At 53.8% G+C, this 18,784-nt stretch overlaps 7 protein-coding genes across 7 annotated transcripts; 4 read left to right on the top strand and 3 right to left on the bottom strand.

Moving 5' to 3' along the window:
- Positions 1-496: 496 nt before the first annotated feature.
- On the bottom strand, positions 497-1,374 carry LY79DRAFT_516605 (short chain dehydrogenase; the record flags this gene model as incomplete). The annotated part of the gene is made up of 2 exons (XM_060554836.1): positions 497-1,165; positions 1,282-1,374. The coding sequence occupies 2 exons, from the start codon at positions 1,372-1,374 to the stop codon at positions 497-499; spliced, it is 762 nt and encodes a 253-aa protein (XP_060413508.1).
- Positions 1,375-2,186: 812 nt separating this feature from the next.
- On the bottom strand, positions 2,187-3,194 carry LY79DRAFT_555536 (uncharacterized protein). The gene has a single exon (XM_060557936.1). It carries the CDS (start codon positions 3,005-3,007, stop codon positions 2,447-2,449), a length of 561 nt encoding a protein of 186 aa, XP_060413507.1. The 5' UTR covers positions 3,008-3,194; the 3' UTR covers positions 2,187-2,446.
- A 791-nt stretch (positions 3,195-3,985) lies between these two features.
- LY79DRAFT_555533 (uncharacterized protein) lies at positions 3,986-4,728 on the top strand. Its single transcript, XM_060557935.1, has one exon. It carries the CDS (start codon positions 3,999-4,001, stop codon positions 4,359-4,361), a length of 363 nt encoding a protein of 120 aa, XP_060413506.1. The 5' UTR covers positions 3,986-3,998; the 3' UTR covers positions 4,362-4,728.
- Positions 4,729-5,530: 802 nt separating this feature from the next.
- On the top strand, positions 5,531-9,138 carry LY79DRAFT_225983 (uncharacterized protein). The gene is made up of 3 exons (XM_060551643.1): positions 5,531-5,743; positions 5,938-8,466; positions 8,522-9,138. The coding sequence occupies exons 1-3, from the start codon at positions 5,738-5,740 to the stop codon at positions 8,747-8,749; spliced, it is 2,763 nt and encodes a 920-aa protein (XP_060413505.1). The 5' UTR covers positions 5,531-5,737; the 3' UTR covers positions 8,750-9,138.
- Positions 9,139-10,399: 1,261 nt separating this feature from the next.
- Positions 10,400-12,512, top strand: LY79DRAFT_590664 (uncharacterized protein; the record flags this gene model as incomplete). The annotated part of the gene is made up of 3 exons (XM_060561185.1): positions 10,400-10,511; positions 10,583-10,694; positions 10,757-12,512. The coding sequence occupies 3 exons, from the start codon at positions 10,400-10,402 to the stop codon at positions 12,510-12,512; spliced, it is 1,980 nt and encodes a 659-aa protein (XP_060413504.1).
- Positions 12,513-13,627: 1,115 nt separating this feature from the next.
- On the bottom strand, positions 13,628-14,633 carry LY79DRAFT_516705 (ubiquinone/menaquinone biosynthesis methyltransferase; the record flags this gene model as incomplete). The annotated part of the gene is made up of 2 exons (XM_060554849.1): positions 13,628-14,294; positions 14,356-14,633. 2 exons carry the CDS (start codon positions 14,631-14,633, stop codon positions 13,628-13,630), a joined length of 945 nt encoding a protein of 314 aa, XP_060413503.1.
- Positions 14,634-15,613: 980 nt separating this feature from the next.
- Positions 15,614-17,917, top strand: LY79DRAFT_590662 (fungal-specific transcription factor domain-containing protein; the record flags this gene model as incomplete). Its single annotated transcript, XM_060561184.1, is given in 8 exon segments — positions 15,614-15,707; positions 15,725-15,771; positions 15,802-15,934; positions 15,970-16,032; positions 16,113-16,550; positions 16,590-17,215; positions 17,240-17,328; positions 17,428-17,917. 8 exon segments carry the CDS (start codon positions 15,614-15,616, stop codon positions 17,915-17,917), a joined length of 1,980 nt encoding a protein of 659 aa, XP_060413502.1.
- Between the last annotated feature and the right edge of the window lie 867 nt (positions 17,918-18,784).

The raw sequence follows: 18,784 nt of genomic DNA, 5'->3' as shown, positions 1-18,784 counted from the left end.
CTGGAAGAAGAAAACAACCAATATCATAATGGTATCTGGAACTTTCCGGCCGTATACAGAAAAATCAAACTCGTTTCCATACATGCAAAAGTGGAAAACCCCGATACTGGAAAGCGAGAGGAAAAGGAAAAAAAGAAAAAAAAAAACTGGAAAAAAAAAAACTCCAGAATGGCAGCTTCGTGCTTCTCAAAAGGAAAAAAAGGGGGGGAGGGAAAAAAAAGCGTCGCGTCCACTACCCAAAGCCTGAACCCGAACCAAACCCGTTCCGTTACCCAAGATACAGATAGTAGGCAGCCAAGTATACAGAAAAGCCCCAGTGTCTCAAACCCGCATCGTACACCTCTTGACTCATTATACAGCCTCGTCAGAAGTCCTCGCCCAAGCCGTCGTATACCTAGACACAGTCCTGTTTTTTCGTTTCGTTTCGTTTCGTAAGCCGCACATGAAGACCGCCACCACAATGCACCGGACGTGAGACATGAGTTCCACCCGTTTCTCAGTTCATCAGCCGGCCTCCATTGACCGGGATAACCGTCCCCGTAATCCACCTGGACTCATCACTCGCCACGAAGGCAACGACGTCAGCGATGTCCTCGACGGCGCCCAGCCTGGCCTCCGCGGGCGTGAGAGTCGCCCTCTCCAGGTCGGCGCTTCGCTGGTCGTCCGGCAGCGAGTCAAACATCTCCGTTTTGACCGTGCCCGGACTGATGCAGTTCACAGTGACGCCGTGAGCCTGCCCCATTTCCCGCGCCGCAACGCGCGTGAAGGCCTCGACGGCAGCTTTACTGCCCGCATACGCCATGCTACCGGGGCTGTCAGCGCGAGCCGCGACGGACGAGATGTTGATGATCCGACCGCCCGGGGCGATGTGGGGCTTGACGGCCTGCATCATGAAGAAGACGGCGCGGGTGTTGGTATCGAAAATGCGGTCGTAGTCCTCGGTCGTCGTGTCGTCGAGCGTCGCGCTGAGCGTAGCGGCGGCGTTGTTAACGAGGATATCGATCTTTGTGACGCCGAAGGCCATCATCGTGCGCTCGATGACCTTTTTCTGGTGCTTCGAGACGTCGGCCTGGATGGCCGTCGCCGAGGACCCACAGGCCTCGATCTCGGATATGACCTCATGGGCCTTTGCTATAGATGATGTGCTTACAAACGTGAAGGCGACCTTCAGTCACGAGAATCACAGAAATCTAGCCTTAGCCGTGGTTCTTGAATTTGATCATGAAAGAAGAAGGGAGGATAAAAAAGACATAAGGTAGCTAGTGAAATCGGGAGACGCACCCTGGCTCCTTCTCGTGCGAGCTTCAACGCGATCGCGGCGCCGATGCCTCGCGCGCCGCCGGTGACGATGGCGACCTTTCCTGACAAGGACATGTTGGGCGGTGGCAGCTGCGGGAGCGGTTTGGTCCAAAGAGCAGATGAGGCGCGCCTCGCGACGCTTTCGCTCGTCTCTCCCTCGCTTATCTGGGGTGACTGGCTTTGCTGATGCTGTTGCTGCTGGCTCAACGCGTTGCTCAGGTGAGACTGTGATAAAGGTACACTGTCAGCGACGATGTCCGATGGCATCCTCGAACGGAACGTCGGTGTAGTGCAGCAGAATACCGGCAGAGTCTGGCTCTGGAGCCAATGCGTAACGGCTCGGAAAGCCATTTGACTGGGATCCGTAGTCATGGCATTATCCTCAGTGCGTGCGACGTCCATGCAGTTATGCTGCGGCGGTTTGGGAGGTGTGATGCGATGACGAAGACTGGTCGACTGGCAAGCAAGAGGCTAGTACACTGAATGTCAGCCTGGCCTTGCACACATGCGCACACACACCCACCCGAAGGTCTCCCGTGCATTGGAGATGGTGTGCTGGTGTGGCGGCGCGGGGAACGCGAATGTGTCGATCTCAGTGGATGACCAATGTGAGACAACGGTCCAGGCCATGCCGTCGACTCAAGGTCGACGCTGTCGGTCGGTAGCTCCTGTGTTCCGTTGGTCAAGCAGCCTGCAAAGAAGGACGCAGACCCCAGCCGTTGCAGCTGTAGTGTATTGTTGCAAAGGTGGAAATCTGGACATCAAGCCACACACCATCGTTTGGGTTTGGGCTTTTGGGGGGGGGGGGGGGGGGGGTTGCGGTGTTCCTTTGGGGGTCAACAGGTCCTCTGACCTGACATATGGTACCGAAACCAATCGCTGCAGCCCATCTCTGAAGGAACCAGTAAATTCAACCGCCAATTTCACTGCTTCGGTGCTGATCGCTCGATCGCTGGCATTTGCGGCCGGAATGCATCGAATCAGGGGCATATTGTACCACCATCAGGCAGACGGCTTCTGATAGTATCTGAGAAGCGGATGGCTTGCACGTTTGCTGTGTGGACTCGGAACAAATCGCTAATATACAGTACTGCCTTCATAGCAGTAAGAACAGAAACAATTCTTAATGAACGATGTCACATCCTAACTAGAAAGCTCGCCCGTAACCGGCTATCCGGTCTTTTTCCTGGCGGATGGCGAACAACCTTGCTAGGAAGCGGCAGATGGGATCACAGATGGGCAGCCTCTGGTTGGCTGTTTCGCAGGAATGGCTTTCAGAGCTGGGTTGAGCGCGCTTCACTTTGGTCTTGATGGCGGACAGGGGAGAGCGTCTCGACATCGAAGAGGATGAAGGTAGTGAAGCTGTTGGGCGTTGAAATGAGATTTGGCATTCAGGTCGCTCTGGCGTAGTGGAGCCAGCAGGGCAATCAGGCCATGAAATAAAAAATCTCAAGGCACAAAGGGTCTCAAGGGGCGAGAGCGGGAGATGACCCCAACGATACGACACGCCGACGAGGGCCGGCAGCGCCGGTGGTGGATAGACAACCGAGGTGGTGACGATGACCGTCAACTTGCCAAGAATCCGACCAGCCAGCCCCCTAGACCTCTCAGGAGTCCAGCCTCTTGCTCTCCAGTGCTCAGTTCTTCGAGAAGGGTATGGAATAACAGGGGCCACCTCGGCTTCGTGGAACCCAGCCGTGGGTTGCATACCTCCTAATCACTCCCTTGGGGCATTCTCTGATTCGGACGGTCTCGGTTTCGGCGGCACAAAGAAGGCTAATCGTGCGTCGGGCAGAAGCAGAATGAGAAGGGAGGCAACCCTTGTTGAGAAAGCCAAAGTTTCCTGGCATAAAGTGGTACGTAGTAAGTTACCTATTCTGGGGAGGTTGAAGTGCGCTGGGTCGGGGCCGGGGTCCTGGGATCACCCTGTATGGTTTGGGCATACGAACCGGATTAGTGTCGATTCTCGGTAGTAGCCATCAGCGCCGACCGATTCTGTTACAACGTCGGCTCGATGCAATGAGCGTCGGAGAACCCGCTGACTGGAACGGCTAGGCTTGGTATGTAAACGTAGTATTTGTATATACGATATAAGATTCCTGAGCACAAGACGGAAAGGAGCGAACGGTGGAATAATAAGTGATATCCCCTGAATGCCCCCACGCATAAAGGACGGACTCCGTCCTTGCTGCGCATCATAGATCATTTTTCTTGGGTAAGCAGTCCCTGCATCTTTCGGAAGTCAATGAAGTAGTGAGGACACTGAGGGGCCAAGAGAAACCCGCTCCAGATTCAGCTCGGGTTAGAGATAAGAAGCGAGAGAGAGCCCCGGACTCGTGTTGTAGTTTTTTATTGTTTCACAGCTCTTTTGGGTAACTCTGGACGGTGATGTGATGTGATGGACATGGACTGATTGTGCAGGCAACCATGAAGCCCTTATCCAGGTTCCATGCACATCCAATGTACCGGAGCCAACTGACAACTGACTTGGTTCAGCTCATCACCCAACGCCCAGTGTCGGGGTCCTTGGCTTGGGACCAGGAATGTAGAGTAGTAGCGGAGTTAGGGGTCAGGTAAGGCGCCGTGTCCAGGCCACTCTAGAGTCCGAGTGTGCCACTGACAAAGTGGGCATGATTAGGTGCTGTTCGGTCGAATCGGATGGTTACTCTGCTGTAATGGAGATGGGGTGAAGGCGAGTGATGGGCCGGCTAGCCAGCCCTCTCCTTTTTTTTCTCTCTCTTTTTTTCTCTTTGTTTTCTTCTTCTTCTTTCTTACTTTTCTCTCTTTCCTATCCTCTCGTTTCCTCCTCTGTTCTTTCTCTTTCGCCCCCCGCAAGCTCAAGCGCAAGTGCAAGCACCCGTCGGCAACGCCACGATGCCAGAACGGTAGCCCGTCAGTTGGTAGCACACGAGCCAGGGGCTCTTACCGACGAGCGACGACGGGGAAACCGGACGATTTGTGTGTTTAAGCTTAGGCACGCAAGCACGGCACCGAACAGACGACAGCCTACTGTGCTGTGCTATGAGGTAAGGAAGCTGGCTGGCGCATTAGGTAATCTTTAATGTGCCTGGTCGGCATCGATTCCACTCCTGTTTCCGCCCCCGATCTGGGCCGAAGCAGGCAGGGTACCTACGTAGTGTACACTATTTACAAAGAAAAAGTCCATTATTTAGTTCCATCAGCTCCTCCCTTCTCTCCCCTTTCCCATCGTAGAGGACGGGTTGCTGGGCCTTGGTAAGCCACTTTGAACTACCTAGGTAGGTAGGTAGAAAGTAGCTATCTACCATCGACGTACACACATTGGCGGTCCATTACCACTGGCAATTGACATGCTGACAGGGCACGTGACGGGGCGGAGACTACACTGTATTCTTGCCAGACCACTTTGACTGGCCGCTTGAGCCTTGAGGAGTCCGGTTTAATTGACGCTAATGCAGCCTGAGTGGCGCCCTCTCCTCCGGTAGGAGTACCTATCTATGTATGTCATCCGCCGATTAGGGAGTACCTGGTACTTCCCCCTCTCGCGCCTCCACTTGGTTGAATCAAGCAGACCGCTCACTTCCGACGGACGAGACGAGACGCTGTTATGGGTTGTCTCCGCAAATAGCCATGTACCCATCTACTTCGACCCTCAAGTATCTGATCTCCACGACGTGGCCTTGACCTGGTAGCGCCTCTGTCTACCCATTCATTCGCCCGTTCAGACGTTTTCTGTGCGTGCTGTGGTGGTCACTGCTGCCGCTGCCGCTGCCGCCGCCGCCGCTCTCTGACCTGCAGCAGAGTAGGGGGTAATTGCCTGGCCTGGATACGCCTGTCCTGTCTGTCTGCACCTGTCCTGCACTGCCCTGCCCAACCCCATTTCTCCAAGGTTCACACTGACGGTGAACCATTGACACTATTGGCCTTACCGAGTCGTACAGATATCTACCAACGACTTCCACCACCACCAACTCTTTCTGCCTGCCTTACCACTACGGCCAGCATAACATTGCAGAAAACCCGCCAGCCGACTGCCCGCCTTTGACGTCCTGGTTCTGTCTCCATCCTCGCCTGTCAAGTGCTCTCAACAGCACCTTTCGCCGCTTGCCTTTCCCCCCCCCTCTCTGTTCGCAACGGCCGGCTTCCACAGTCGTTTTTCCCAACTCTTATCGCACGCTGTACATACCGGGTGCTCCATCACCTCCTCGCATGCGATACTGAACATCGCGGCCGACTCGAGAATCGATACCTGTATCCGTATCCCAAATCGACTCACATCAGCGCTCACTCTGGTGAAATCCCCGCCTCCTTTCTTCGCCGCGCCTATGCTGCCCCCTACCCTCGACAGATGAGACTTCAACGACGCGGTCTTTACGAACGACATTCTTTGGATCACAAGTGGTGCATTCAACGGAAACCTTGGCTTTTCGGCCTCTCTGAGGGTGATTCGCTTTTCTAGATGATGGTGCGTACCCTCGTCAGCAACCTGCCATACTGGCTGGACCTCGAGTCTTTCGCTTTTCCAAAGGCCTTGTCCCACGACTCGTTGAACCGGTCGTAGCCCCCCCTCGAATCTGGTGTCTCGGGTTGCCTGCTTTTTCCCACTTGAATTCCCTCCTGTAATACGCCTCGGTTGCTGACTCTCCTTGCTATCCACAGACCTCATCTAGACCCCGCGCCGATGTTGGCGGCAGCTTTGCGAGTCGACGCGGTCATGCTGCCCAGCTGTCAATCTCAGACCCCAGCCACCATGTGACTGAGACTATTGGGACTCTGTACGGAGACGAAGAGGATTACTCAAATGACCAGCGGCCTTCAAGTTTTTTTGGATCCTCCTACTCCGATCAACCCAACAAGCAGGTCGACGCCGACCCCTCCGCCGAAGACCCCCGTAGACAAATGTTGCGTTCAGCCTCGGACAAGACGGGCTTAGGAGCGGGACAAAACGGACCTCCCGCGCTTAAAAAGTCCCAGACGATGCCGACGCGCTCGCCGAGTCAGCGAAGCAACTCACACGAAAATGGACCCAAGTCGCCGCCAATGTCCCTGCGGGATGTCAAAAACGAGTCCTCCCAGTTCCCCCTGGGTAGCATCGAGAATCCGAACGATATTGCGCAGGAGCTCAGCAACTTGCAGGCCCTAAGACGCATGTCTATGGATGTTGGAAACAATGCTGACCCTGATATGCTACCCTTTTCTGGTCTCTCCCTTGTGGCGATGCCTCCAATCGCCCCGACAGGAGATGATGACGAAAACGACCCTTCGAGATTGCTTTGGGTGCCTGCAGCCGTTCATCCAGAGCTTGCGCCAACAGAGTTCAAAAATTTCTTGGAGGACCGCGTTAAAACTATCAGGAGACGATCGGGCGAATCCAACGACAGCGGTATGATTCGGAGCGACTCCAGTGGTGGTCTGAGGCGGAAGAAGAGTATGCTCTCACGGCAGATCGACAATTCTGGAGGCAGAGGAGCTGTGGGCTACGTCGACGGTGCCGAGAGGCTTGGACGGAAGAGCTCCCTCAGGGACTACTCGACCCCGGAGCTCAACCTAAACGAATTGGTCAAGGACCCTACCAAGGTAGTGCGAGAGCTTGCCCAGGAAGGCCAAGCTGAGGGTGCTGCTGAAGATATGCCTATTCTGCCCGTTGCCCCCGGCATGGGACTTCGTCGATCGACCAGGACAACTTACCGAAAGAACGGCAGTGTACGTTCTGGGGACCGTTTGCCCTTCTCGAAAAGGGTTACAAACCGGCACGGTCAAACGGACTCGCCCGACTCGGCTGATACGGCCCCCCCTCTGCCGTCCGATGTGCCCGAAGTGCCTCCCTTACCTAGCCTTCAACGAGTTCAGTCAGAGCCGGTAGCGGAGAATTTCTCACGTCCTAACCGATCGGTACGCCGGCAGCACAAATTTTCCCAGGACATGGGCGCATTATCCGATGGTGCATTGTCAGAGATCGAAGAGCCTGCGTCTCCTCTCAGCACTCGTTCCGAACAACAGCATCCCACAAGAACATCGTCGTTTTCTGCCGACGCGAAACAAGCTGTTCCGTCCATTGTTGAGTCGCCAACAGTGGAGGAGAATGGACAAAGGCAGCAGTTTCCCCAGCGATCGTCTTCGCAACATGCAAGTCAGCAGACCCCCTCTCAGTCTCCAGTGGAGGAGCCTCCTGCTCGTTCGAGCAAGCGGCCTGGGCCAAACAACTCTGTACAAAGCCCAACGACTCCTGCAGCACCTCCACAGCCACAGGTACAACACCCGAAGCACCCCGCCGCCGCTCCCAACCAGACGCCGAACGACGTGGGTTCCCACTCATCCGTCTTACCTAGCGGCGGTGCCTCTCGAACAGACACTTTAACTTTCATTCCCACCTTGCCGGCAGAAGAAAAGAAGCCGGAGGAGAAGAGGACTGGGGGCAAGCTCAGGAAGGAAAGAGATGACGACGCGTCCAGCGTCTCATCGACGAAATCTTCTGGGGGGTGGTCCAAGTGGCTTAAAGGCGGCAGTGATGACAAGGACAAGAAGAAGAAGGATGAGGAAAAGAAGAAGAAGCATTACGCAGAAAAGGCACAAGATAACACCCGACTGGATGTCCTACAGAACTCGATCGAAGGTGCCTCTACCACCAAGGGTAGAGAAAGCATCATTGTGGATCGCGACAACGTGGACACCAAGCTCGCAGAGGAGCGCAAGAAGGAGAGCAAGAAGACAGAATCTAAGAAGGAGAAGGAGGGCGGTCTCTTCGCAGGTCTCTTCGGTGGCGGTAAGAAAAAGAGCGAGAAGGAGAGCAGCAGCAAGAAGAACCAGCACTTGCGGGTGTCGGAAGACGTGCCGTATCGACCTCTCAAGCCTGATGTCGATTACCATTGGACCAGATTTCCACTCCTTGAGGAACGAGCGATTTATCGGATGGCTCATATCAAGCTTGCAAACCCGCGTCGGTCGCTACTGAGTCAGGTTCTGCTCAGTAACTTCATGTACAATTATCTCGCCATCGTCCAAGCCATGCATCCTCAGATGCAGGTTCCACAGTCACCGCAACAAAGACGGCTGGAGGAGGAGCGCCGCCGCAAGGAGCAGGAAGAACAGCACCTCGCACAACAACAACAACAACAACAACAACAGCAGCAGCAGCAGGATGGGGCAGAGCAAGACACTACGGGCCATTACAACTTTGAGTACCATCGGGTATGTTGAGCCACAATTGCCTATATTGGATTTTTGAAGCTGACTCAATTTCCAGAGTGACCCCCAGTACGGAGACCATCCCCACGATGAGGTGGACTACGTGGATGATGCTCAGATTTACGAGTATGATCACGGCGGCGACATTGACAATGGACGCGGCAATGGCTACAATGGCCCTGACAGCTACGAAGCTCAGCCTGGCAAGCAATATTATCACGAGCAGTACGGGCGTGATGGCGGCGATGATGCAAGGCGTAGAGATGACCGAGAGGACATGTGGTAAATCTCGGTGAATGGGTGAGAAGTGAAGAGGGCGGCAACGCCAAGCCGGGGCATACATTTGACGAGCAGAGAGGTCCCCTGGTTTGGTCCGGATCATCGAGCGAACCCTTTTAAAGGCGCTGTATAATCTTTCAAACGCATGTGCATAAGGCGGAGTTCATGGATTGCAAGTTCGACATATATTCAGAAAGGGCTTTTGCTGAAGGTTCGGCGGAGTCTTGGGTGGCCCTCTTTTTCCTTTTTCCTCTTCTTTGTCCCCAACACCTTTGATCTCATTATAATTACTATCCCATCGGTTTGTATTGTGGTGGACGGAGGTATGTTTGGCGAGGCACATGTAAACAGATAGCATAGCGACCGGGACGATGTGAAGGCTGCTTAAGTTCGATGATGTTGCATGGGGACGAAGAATAAAAATATACTTTAAGTACGTTGATATAGTGTACGGTGGATCCATATATGTTAACCCCCAATTGTTGTTGGGCCGTCGTTCTGGCGTTGGCGTGGCCCGCCTAATACTCAGGATTGGACCTCACGTGCCCAAGGGTGGTGTCCAGAGCAGTAGTTGTATACCTATAGTGTCGGTTTATGTATGGGACGGGACAAGAAGACAGCCTGCAATGGAGTTGCGACAAGACTTGCAGGTTATGGAGGGGCCCGAAAGCCTCAGTTGAGTTCTCTCATTTCTTCTAGGTGTTGCCCATGAAGGTGAACCAAGGGGCTGGTCGGCGTCGTGTTTATCCCTGACAGGTCCAATTTGGGGCGCCTAACTAATGAATTACCTATGTAGCAGCCACGGAGAAAATGGAACCCAGAGGGAGGTATGGATTACGGGAGATGGAATTGGAAGAAAGGAGCCGTGTTGATTTAGCGTGAGGCAGGTATCCAGTCCCCGCCGCGGTCGATACCTGGAGGTGGGTGCCCCAGTACAGGTGCTGGTAGGCGTCTACCCAGCGAGCTTCCCGCCGTCCTGTCTCGCTTGCCACCCCCCCCCCCCCCCCCCCCAAAAGGATGCTGAGCCTGAGGGCTGCTCTGAGAGAAAGAGCACGTTGGCCCCTGCCAGCTGTAAGAATCCACGCTAAACCGTTTGGGGCAACAGCAGCCTCTTCTGGCAGTGCGCCAATTCGTCCGTTCGTTGCTTCCACCTACACCTTGCACTTTTCCTTAACCTCCAGAAAAATATCACCAGCCTTGTAAGGGGAGCTTATTCCTTGTCTCGTCGCAAACATCACCGGCTGCTTCTTCCAACCTCTTTTCCATCTCCGTTGATACCCAAACCTCCCTCTCTACGACCTCTCCGAACCGAGCGACCGGTCAACCACCTGACGATAACACCGAGCCCGATCGTCCCCTGTGACCTCCATCGCCTAATCGACATCTCGCGATTACCCCGACAACAACCTAGCATGGCTGCCGTGAGTGCCTCCTTTTTCTCGTCACATGGAGCTTCAGATGGCAGTGGAATGTCTTCATCGGCGATTCATCTGTTGTTGCGCCCCCTCCTTCTTCATATCTGTCCTCGTTACAGCGATGCTCCTTCGTCGACCCCCGGCCGGATCTTGACAGCTCCTACCTGTCCCGCTTTCAGGCCCTAGTACTGACATGCCATCAACGTTGATAGCCGCGTCCATACAACAACAACCCGGGCTACATGCCTAACGGAGCTTCTTCAATCCCTCCTGGAGCTGCGCCGCTCCTCCCCAACCAGGGTCGTGTTATTCAGACTGGCCCCATCCGCGTCCTGTGCATAGCTGATGTTCGAGGTATGTCGCTATTCCATCAGATCCCATCCCCAGGCCAGCCACGGGACTCTAGCCTGATTTGTTTGAAATAGGAAACCTCACATCTTTGAACGACCTGGCAAGACAAGCACGAGCCGATCACATCATCCACACCGGCGACTTTGGCTTCTACGACGACACCTCTCTAGAGCGAATTGCAGAAAAGTAAGGAATAAACACTCCACGATTCTATACCCGACCGCTGTCATTCTGACATTGGTACCAAGGACCCTCAAGCATGTTGCTCAGTACTCTCCTCTGATCTCGGAGCCCGTCAAGAAGGCGATCCAGCAGGGCGGCCCTGGGCCCGTCAAGAGCCGATTCCCCGCAAATGAGCTCCCCCTTTCCGAACTTCCTCTCCTCTTGAGCGGCGAGATCAAGCTCGATGTTCCGGTATACACTGTCTGGGGTGCTTGCGAAGACGTCCGCGTTCTGGAAAAGTTCCGATCCGGAGAGTACAAGGTGCAGAACCTGCATATCATCGACGAGGCCCGTTCGATGCTCCTCGAACTCGGTGGGGTGAAGCTGCGCCTTCTGGGTCTCGGCGGTGCTGTTGTTATGCACAAGCTTTTTGACAACGGCGAGGGCAGAACCACCATTGCTGGAGGCCAGGGAACCATGTGGACCACCCTTCTCCAGATGGGCGAGCTCGTCGATACCGCCCACCGAGTCTACGATCCCACCGAGACTCGCGTCTTCGTCACCCACGCCTCTCCCGCTCGCGAGGGTATCCTGAACCAGCTCTCCGTCACCCTCAAGGCCGATTTCTCTGTCTCCGCTGGACTCCATTTCCGATATGGCAGCTCCTATAACGAGTTCAGTGTAAACCCCACCCTCGACCACTACCGCGGCAAGCTTGCCGCTTCCAAGGCGTCCTTCAACGACGTTTGGGAGACTGTCAAGAACGAGGTTGAGCCGGCCATCTCCCAGAACGAGGCGCAACAGAACCTGCTCAAGAATGCCCTCCAGATCGTCGAGAAGATGCCCACTACTGCCGCCGGCGGTAATCCCTTCGGTGGCCCTGCTGCTGGCCAGGCTCAGCTCGGTCAGGTTGATGAGAGCGCCTTCAAGAACATGTGGAATTTCAATTTGGCAGATGCCGCATTTGGCTGGTTGGTGCTCGAGATCCAGGACGGACGTATTGGAACCGAGATGCGTGCCCAGGGCTTCAATTTCTCACACAGAGGTGCTAAGGCGGCCGCGCCCGTTCCCTCTGGACCGGCTAGTGCGAGCAACCTCCCCGCCTCGGCGCCTCCCTCGACGCAGACCACAGCTCCTCCGCCTACCAGCAGACAGTCTTCCTCCCAAGCACCCTCTAAGCCTGCTGTTGCAACGCCTCTACCGCCTGCCAAGCCTGCGACTCCTCAGCCCTCTACTACTCCTGCGCCGCCCGCCGTACCCCCCAAGGATGAGCGTCCTGCACCCGCAGCCGCTAACGGATCGGCCAACGGCCCTGATCCTGTCTCGTCGCCTGCACCCAAGACGCCTGCTCAGGATATCATCGGTCTGTTCATTATGAATGTCAGTTCCGAAGAGCAGGCGCGCGAGCTCTTTGACGGCGAGCATAGAAACAATATTCTCAAGGTCGAGAAGTGGGGCAACTCGAACAAGGTTGTCCAGTTCAAGACCGGCGAGGACCGTGATGCCGCTCTCAACAGCTTGCCCGAGGACCTCAAGACTCGTGCTCAAGAGGACCGGTCCCGTCCTCTGGTCAAGGTCTTTCAGCACCGCGAGAGCAAGTTCCAGCCTCGCGGCGGTGCTGGCAACTGGGGCAGCAGCAGAGGTGGTGGCAACTCGGCGAACACCGGCAGCGGTTACCGCAGCGCAGGTGGCGCCAGTGACTCTGAGAGCACCCGCCGTGGTGGCCGTGGCGGAGGCCGAGGAGGCCGCGGAGGTGAGCGGGGACGTGGCCGTGGCCGAGGCGGACTTAAGGGTGAAGGTGGTGCCTCGCCTGCTCCTGGCCCTGCCACCCCTGCGGAGTAGGACTCTTCGCTCGAACCCTTTGATGAACTATGGAAGATGGCGCGGGCTTCGGGATCGAAGCGAACTCAACCATCGAATGAAGTATTTGGAGCCGTAATGGCCAAGTTTGGCCCCTCGGGAGTAAGGGAATGAAGGACAAAAAACAAATCAGTTTTTGCCCAGTAACGAAAGGAGAAAGGGGAGAGGCCAAAGAAGAAGAAAAAACAAGTGCTACCAATTCTTGTACGCGTACCTTAATGAGACAGCTTGAGTGGGAGACGGGGGTATTTTTCTCGAGTTGGACGGCAGTCTATCCGAGAATCTTTTTCAAAAGAAACCTTTCTTTCTCAATCACTCTCCTGTTTATCCTTGCTGGGATTTCTTTGATCGATAAGGGACTAAAGGGGCATTTTACGGCTTCGGCTGGGAGTTGGGAGAGCAAAAGGGAAGGCGGACTTGAGGGGTGATGATATTTCGTCTATTCCGGTTGGTTCGTCCCTCTCGGAAGGCGGGAAATGGCTGTTAGGGGTGTCGGAACGGACAGATTCCAATTCAACGTCAAAACAAAACACGCTTTTGTGTATTGCTGCCATGGGCTGAGCGAAGTCTCGAGGGCTTATGTGTAAGAGGGTGCCCTGCAACTATCACAATATCGTTCGTGTAGGGGAGTGGCCCATTCCTTGCGCCCAGTGGTTCGCGCAGTCTACCTAGGTAGGGAATGCTTATAGCATCGCTCCAGGAAACATTGAAACTCTATGATGAACGGGCATTGCAGGTTTCGAGAATTACTAATTGTCGACTTCTCGTCCTTTATCGTTCTTGGTGAAAATGCAGTGAGGCGTCAAGACGTGTCCTGACTTTGACTCAGATTAGCATGGCCTTGGCCCGAGAAGATGAGCAACATGTCATTGACACTCTGGTTGCAAGTGGCTGTTGTACAGGGCCAGCGGCCGCCTTGATATACATGCTTTTTCGTGTGGAGTCTACCTGGGTGCCCACCGTCTATGCAGCCATGCCATTGATCCGTCTTTCTTCTCGTATTGTTACAGATACACACATTGTACATGAGCCTTGCCGGCTCAACCCGCCCCTTCATGGGGCCCTCCTTATATCTCGCCTCTCTACCCCTTAATCGCTTACGCGACAGGCTTCATACCCTTGTGGATGGCCGCAACGCCACCTGTGAGGTTCTCATAACCGTCACCCGAAATCACAAAGCCGGCATCCTTGATCATGTCCCTGAACTCTTCTTGGCTCGGGAAGCGCTCGATACTCTCGACGAGGTATTGGTAGCTGTCCCTGTCGCCAGCAACAAGTTGGCCGATCAGGGGAATGGCGCTGAAGGACCAGCGCTTGTAAATGGTGTTGAAGAGCGGGTAGTTATCCGCCTTGCTGAACTCGAGACATGCAAAGACGCCGCCGGGCTTAAGTACGCGGTAGGCCTCGCGCAGGGCGGCGGGGATGTTAGTGAAGTTGCGAATACCGAAGGCGACGGTGTACAGGTCGATCGAGTTGTCCTTGATAGCGCCCTCGGGCAGTTTCTCGGCGTTGGCCTCGAGCCAAGACATGGCGGCCTGCTGGGAGGCGGGCAAACTCTTTGATCGATCGCGGCCGACAGCTAGCATGGAAGGGTTGATATCGGAGATGGTGACGCGCACGTCGGGGTTGTGGTTCAGGTTATGTGCCGTGTGAAGCATGCGGAAGGCGATGTCGCCAGTGCCACCGGCGATGTCGAGGATGTGTTGAGGAGTTGGAGGGTTTGAGGCCGATAGGCCCGGTTGGAGGCCCGAGACGAAGTGGTCCCTACGATTTAGGTGTTAGTGGTTGTGTGATGGGATGCACTGGGTAAGGGTGGGAGACGTACTTCCATACTCTGTGCCAGCCAAACGACATGAGATCGTTCATGCGATCATACGAGTCGGCGACGCTGTGGAAGACGCCGGCAACACGGTCGGCCTTCTCGGATTCGGGCACGGTCTTGAAGCCAAAGTGTGTTGTCTTGCTGTCAGCGGACGAGTCGGACGTGTTGATGGACCGTGAGGCGATTGCGAAGGGGCGAGAGACGGGGGCAGGTGATGTGCTAAGCCGGCTCGAGAAGGATCGCACGCTCCATGGTGAGCGGAGGGCGCGTCGAGATGCCATTGCTGAAGAATGGCTTGGTGTCGCGGGAGGGGAGGTCCTAGAGGCGCAACGAGGTCAGTCGATCAGTGCTTGGGAGAGCTTCCGAAGATGGATTTTTTGGTGGAGAAGGGAGATCTGGTGTGGCTGATGCACACTACTTCGGTGACACCGGGGTCAAGCCACACTGTGAGAATGATTGGGGTATTGGGTGATTACCCCGAATTCTATAAGTGGTGGGGTCGACTGGTATCCTACCTTTAGACGGTGGTCTCGTTAGATGCGTTTTCAGTCGTCTCCTCCTTGCGTGCTGCTCGGTGATGGGCGAGGACCTTGGCGAAGGTGTGAATTTGTTGGCGGGCGAAATAGGCAATAACGCAGATGAGCAGTGTGAGCATGAGGACCAGAACGGCGATTTTGGCAGCGGGACTCATATTTCAGGACTTGATTCCCGTAGGTGAATGGTTGGGTTCTTGTATTTCGAAGCTTTCACACGATGAGAAGGAGCTGTCGAAGGTTGGTGGTGAAGTCTAGACTCTAAACTTGCTGGTTTCGTTGGCGGACGGAGAAGGTGAGTAAGTAATGGCTGTGATACCTGGTGTCTTTCTCAGTGGCGGGTATGGAGTAAATGCCAGCGAAATCTCTTGTTCGCTATGAATAATACTTCTCTCAGTATCTGAGCCCAACGGGTATATTCTAGCAAGGCTGCTTTGTAGAACGAGGCACCCAAACCACCTCATTTACACCAGCGGCATCATTCACCGAGACGCCACTCACCGAACCACCTACATGGAGCTGACTTACATTGTTAGGCAGGCAGGTGCCTACTAATATCGGCAAGTGGGTCCATCATGAGGGCCCCTTCCATCGAAACCACAGACACACGGTTTTCTAACACGCATTGATGTCCTGTATGTGCACTGTTGGGCAATACCCTTCAAGACTTGGGCACCTCCCGGCCCTGGTGATCCATTCTACCGCCATACGAAATCGATCTACGTATTATGAAATCATTAGTTAATGGATCCAAGCTGAGAAACGCGTTTCCCACCGACAGTGTCAAAGGCTTGCAGTCGCTGTCATGCACGAAAAGTCAAGGTGAACCAATCTCGCAGAGTACTGCGAGAAAGACCAATTGACCATTCTGAAGTGTGACCTTCGGGTTCCTCGATGCTCAGCATGTTATCGATAGAATGAGCAATGCAATATCACCGATCGCGTGACATACCCTTACGCAGCTGTCAAAAGCTTACAAGATCGGATCGCCGAGCTTCAAAACAGGCTCGATATCCTTTCTCGAAACTCATCTGACCAACCTCCAAGGCGTCTGAGCTTGGTCACTTTAACGATGTCCGTAAAGAAGCCGAAGAGATCGGTGTTCTGGCTATCGGAAGACCTAACAGCTACTCCGAGAGGATATACAGTGAGTTCCCCCCAGCCTGAGTCTCGTGTGCCGGACCGCGTCTGTGAATACTGGACATTGATCAATTTTATGCCTCCCAGTGGGTAGTGCCACTGGCTCAACCTTTGCCCGAATCTTCTTCAAGCAGATCAACCTGGAATCTCTCCCCTCAAAATTGCAATCAAAGCGTGGAGACTTCTCTGGCTTGAACCAACAGCTTCTTCGAAGAAATGCAGCGCTCCCGCCACAGCCAGTTGCAGTTTTCCTCTTGCAAACGTATATCCGCCGCGTTCATGTTTGGTGGCCATTCATCTCGCTTCCGTTCCTGAGGAGAAGCCTCGCAAGCATATATGAGGAACCGACACGATGTACTGCACACCCGAAATCTCTAGTTCTCTTGGTTCTGACTTTGGCCTCTGCCACTTGGCCCGAAAGCCAAGAATATCGGAGAATGATGGACTTGAACAGCCCAGCTGATCACTTTCAGACAGGGTTTTGCTTCTTTCTCGATTTCCACGACCACCCGAGAGACCTTCGGGGTTTTCATTCTGTACTCTTATTGGGCTAATGGATGCTAGAATCGAATCTTAGGAGCCATGGCGATGACCTTTGGCAACTGAGCCGCTATGCCATGTCAATGGCCATAGAAATGGGGCTTCATCGGCGTTTCGTCACTGCGGGAGACTTTACTGCTGAGGATCGTGAGATTCGTAGTCGCACCTGGTGGTGCGTATACAGCTTGGAGAGACAGGTCGCAGTGATCACAGGTCGAGTACTATCGGTTCGAGACCACGCGATAGATGCGCCAAAGCCATCACTTAGCAGCCTGGACGACCTGACAACTGCTAAAGTGCAGGCAGCACCCGTATTCAAACGCCTTAACGTGAGACTTTCCTACCATCTTGTAAAATTGCGCCAAATAGGCGGGCATGTTCTCGAATCTGTCTACATCGCCAGGGCGCCGGATGGGCGAGCGTCCAGAACTACATTCCAGCAGATCCGCAGCGAAATCGAAGATGTACAAAAAAAACTTGAAGGATGGGAGGGGGAGATGACACTTCTTGAAATTAGCGGCACGCGAGAATACTCTGAGATGAAGGTTGAATATGGGCTTCTCCTGCTTCTAATGTACCGGCCATCTCCCACCTTCATGATACCCTCCAGCGACATAATTGAGATATGCTCTCGATCTGTGTCTAGCATAGTCCGCTAATGGCTGGATTTGGAGCTCTATCATGGCATCATGGCCGTCTGTTGGTACGTCCGTCATGTACACTCCGTCTTGATGCTAGGACTAGCAGGCTTGTATTGTGATTGGTAAGCTCCTTTCTTGTCCAGTATTTGCATGAAACCCTTTTACAACAGGAATCTTTCTACTGCCCCCTCGTATACCGGAAGCTAATGGAATACATCCAGGCATATCAGAGCGATGATCCGTAATCCTGACCCCACCCTCCTTCACTCCCATGGGAGTGATGTGTCTGCATGCATTGATCTTATCGAGCGCGGTACTAGCCGTATGAAAGAAGAAGGATTACTCAAGTATCGCGGCCTTCTTCGAGCGGCACGGATCAAAGTGTACGGGCCAACAACTTGTGAGCCACCCAGCGTACAGACTCATACGACAGATACCCCGTCCGCGCCACCTACTAGCTCTCCTGACACGCTTGGCATATTCGCTTCAGAATGTCTACAAATGGGACGTTTCCGTCGCAGATCCATGTTTCTCAGGTTGATAATCGTAAGATCAGTGATGGAAAGAGAGGGCCCCATTACTGAGGCAACCCAGAAGTTGTATGCAGCTGAAGTCGAGCGGGATGTGTCGAGCACCAGAGAGCAGATTTTGACGGACCTCGAGCAGACTCGAGATTTGAGTGTGTTGGAAAGCTTGAAGTCTAAGCTTTGATTCTTTGAGTTGGCATCACAGCAATCGAACATCAACTCTCGAAATCATTTATTACACTCCAATCAGGCGCTTATACATACAGACTCACAATCAGTTCATATAAGATAGTTTTGGTCTTTCTAGGAAAGAAACGTTATCGCCGCGAAGAACAAGAGACAGCATCCACATGATTAATTAAATATGCCGATAGCTGAAAAGTCTACCAGTCTCGAACAAAGACGTGCAAAGCAATCCGAGCTCTCTAAAATCGTCCGGCACGGAGTAAACCATGATCTTGTCGAGCATCCATAAAATCCAGATGCCGCCGCCGTTGCCGCCGCACCTCTGTCCAAGGCTCGGTTCGTTCTCGCGACCGCAGATGTATTTGCTTAGCAAGGTTCACTTGCTGTTTGCTCGCCTAGCATTCCCAATAATACGTACACTGAGTGCCGGGGGGTGTACAGCTTGTCTTTCCACCGTTGCCTTCGCCAGCATAGTGGCCGGGACCTGCACAAGATTGAGCCGGATCGGCTAACTTAGTGTCGATATTGCAGGTAAAGTCTGCAGCGCAAGTGCCTGCGCCGATGAAACGACTTGCTTGCACCAAAGCTACAGGCATAAAGATGGCAATGAAAGTGTTGAGGTGCATCTTGTTGTTTAAGTAAATGATTGTAAAAGGTCTTGAAATGGTAGAAGTAGGAGTTAGATGTAAATTGCAGAGTTAATAGAGGTAGAGCTTGACAGGAGTTGTTCCTCCTATGTTGGTCGGTAGCGACTTTGTTTAAATAATAAAAACCCCTTATAACAATAAAGTTTAACCACCTCGTAATAAGAAATAGTATTAAAGGTGGGACGGTTATATTTAGGTGCGTAATTCCAGGTGTTATA

The sequence above is a fragment of the Colletotrichum navitas genome, assembly GCF_030913465.1.
Source record: "Colletotrichum navitas strain CBS 125086 chromosome Unknown LY79scaffold_34, whole genome shotgun sequence".
Classification (NCBI taxonomy): Eukaryota; Fungi; Ascomycota; class Sordariomycetes; order Glomerellales; family Glomerellaceae; genus Colletotrichum; species Colletotrichum navitas.
The sequence above is the reverse complement of the archived record's forward strand: the minus strand, read 5'-3'. Positions and strand labels throughout refer to the sequence as shown.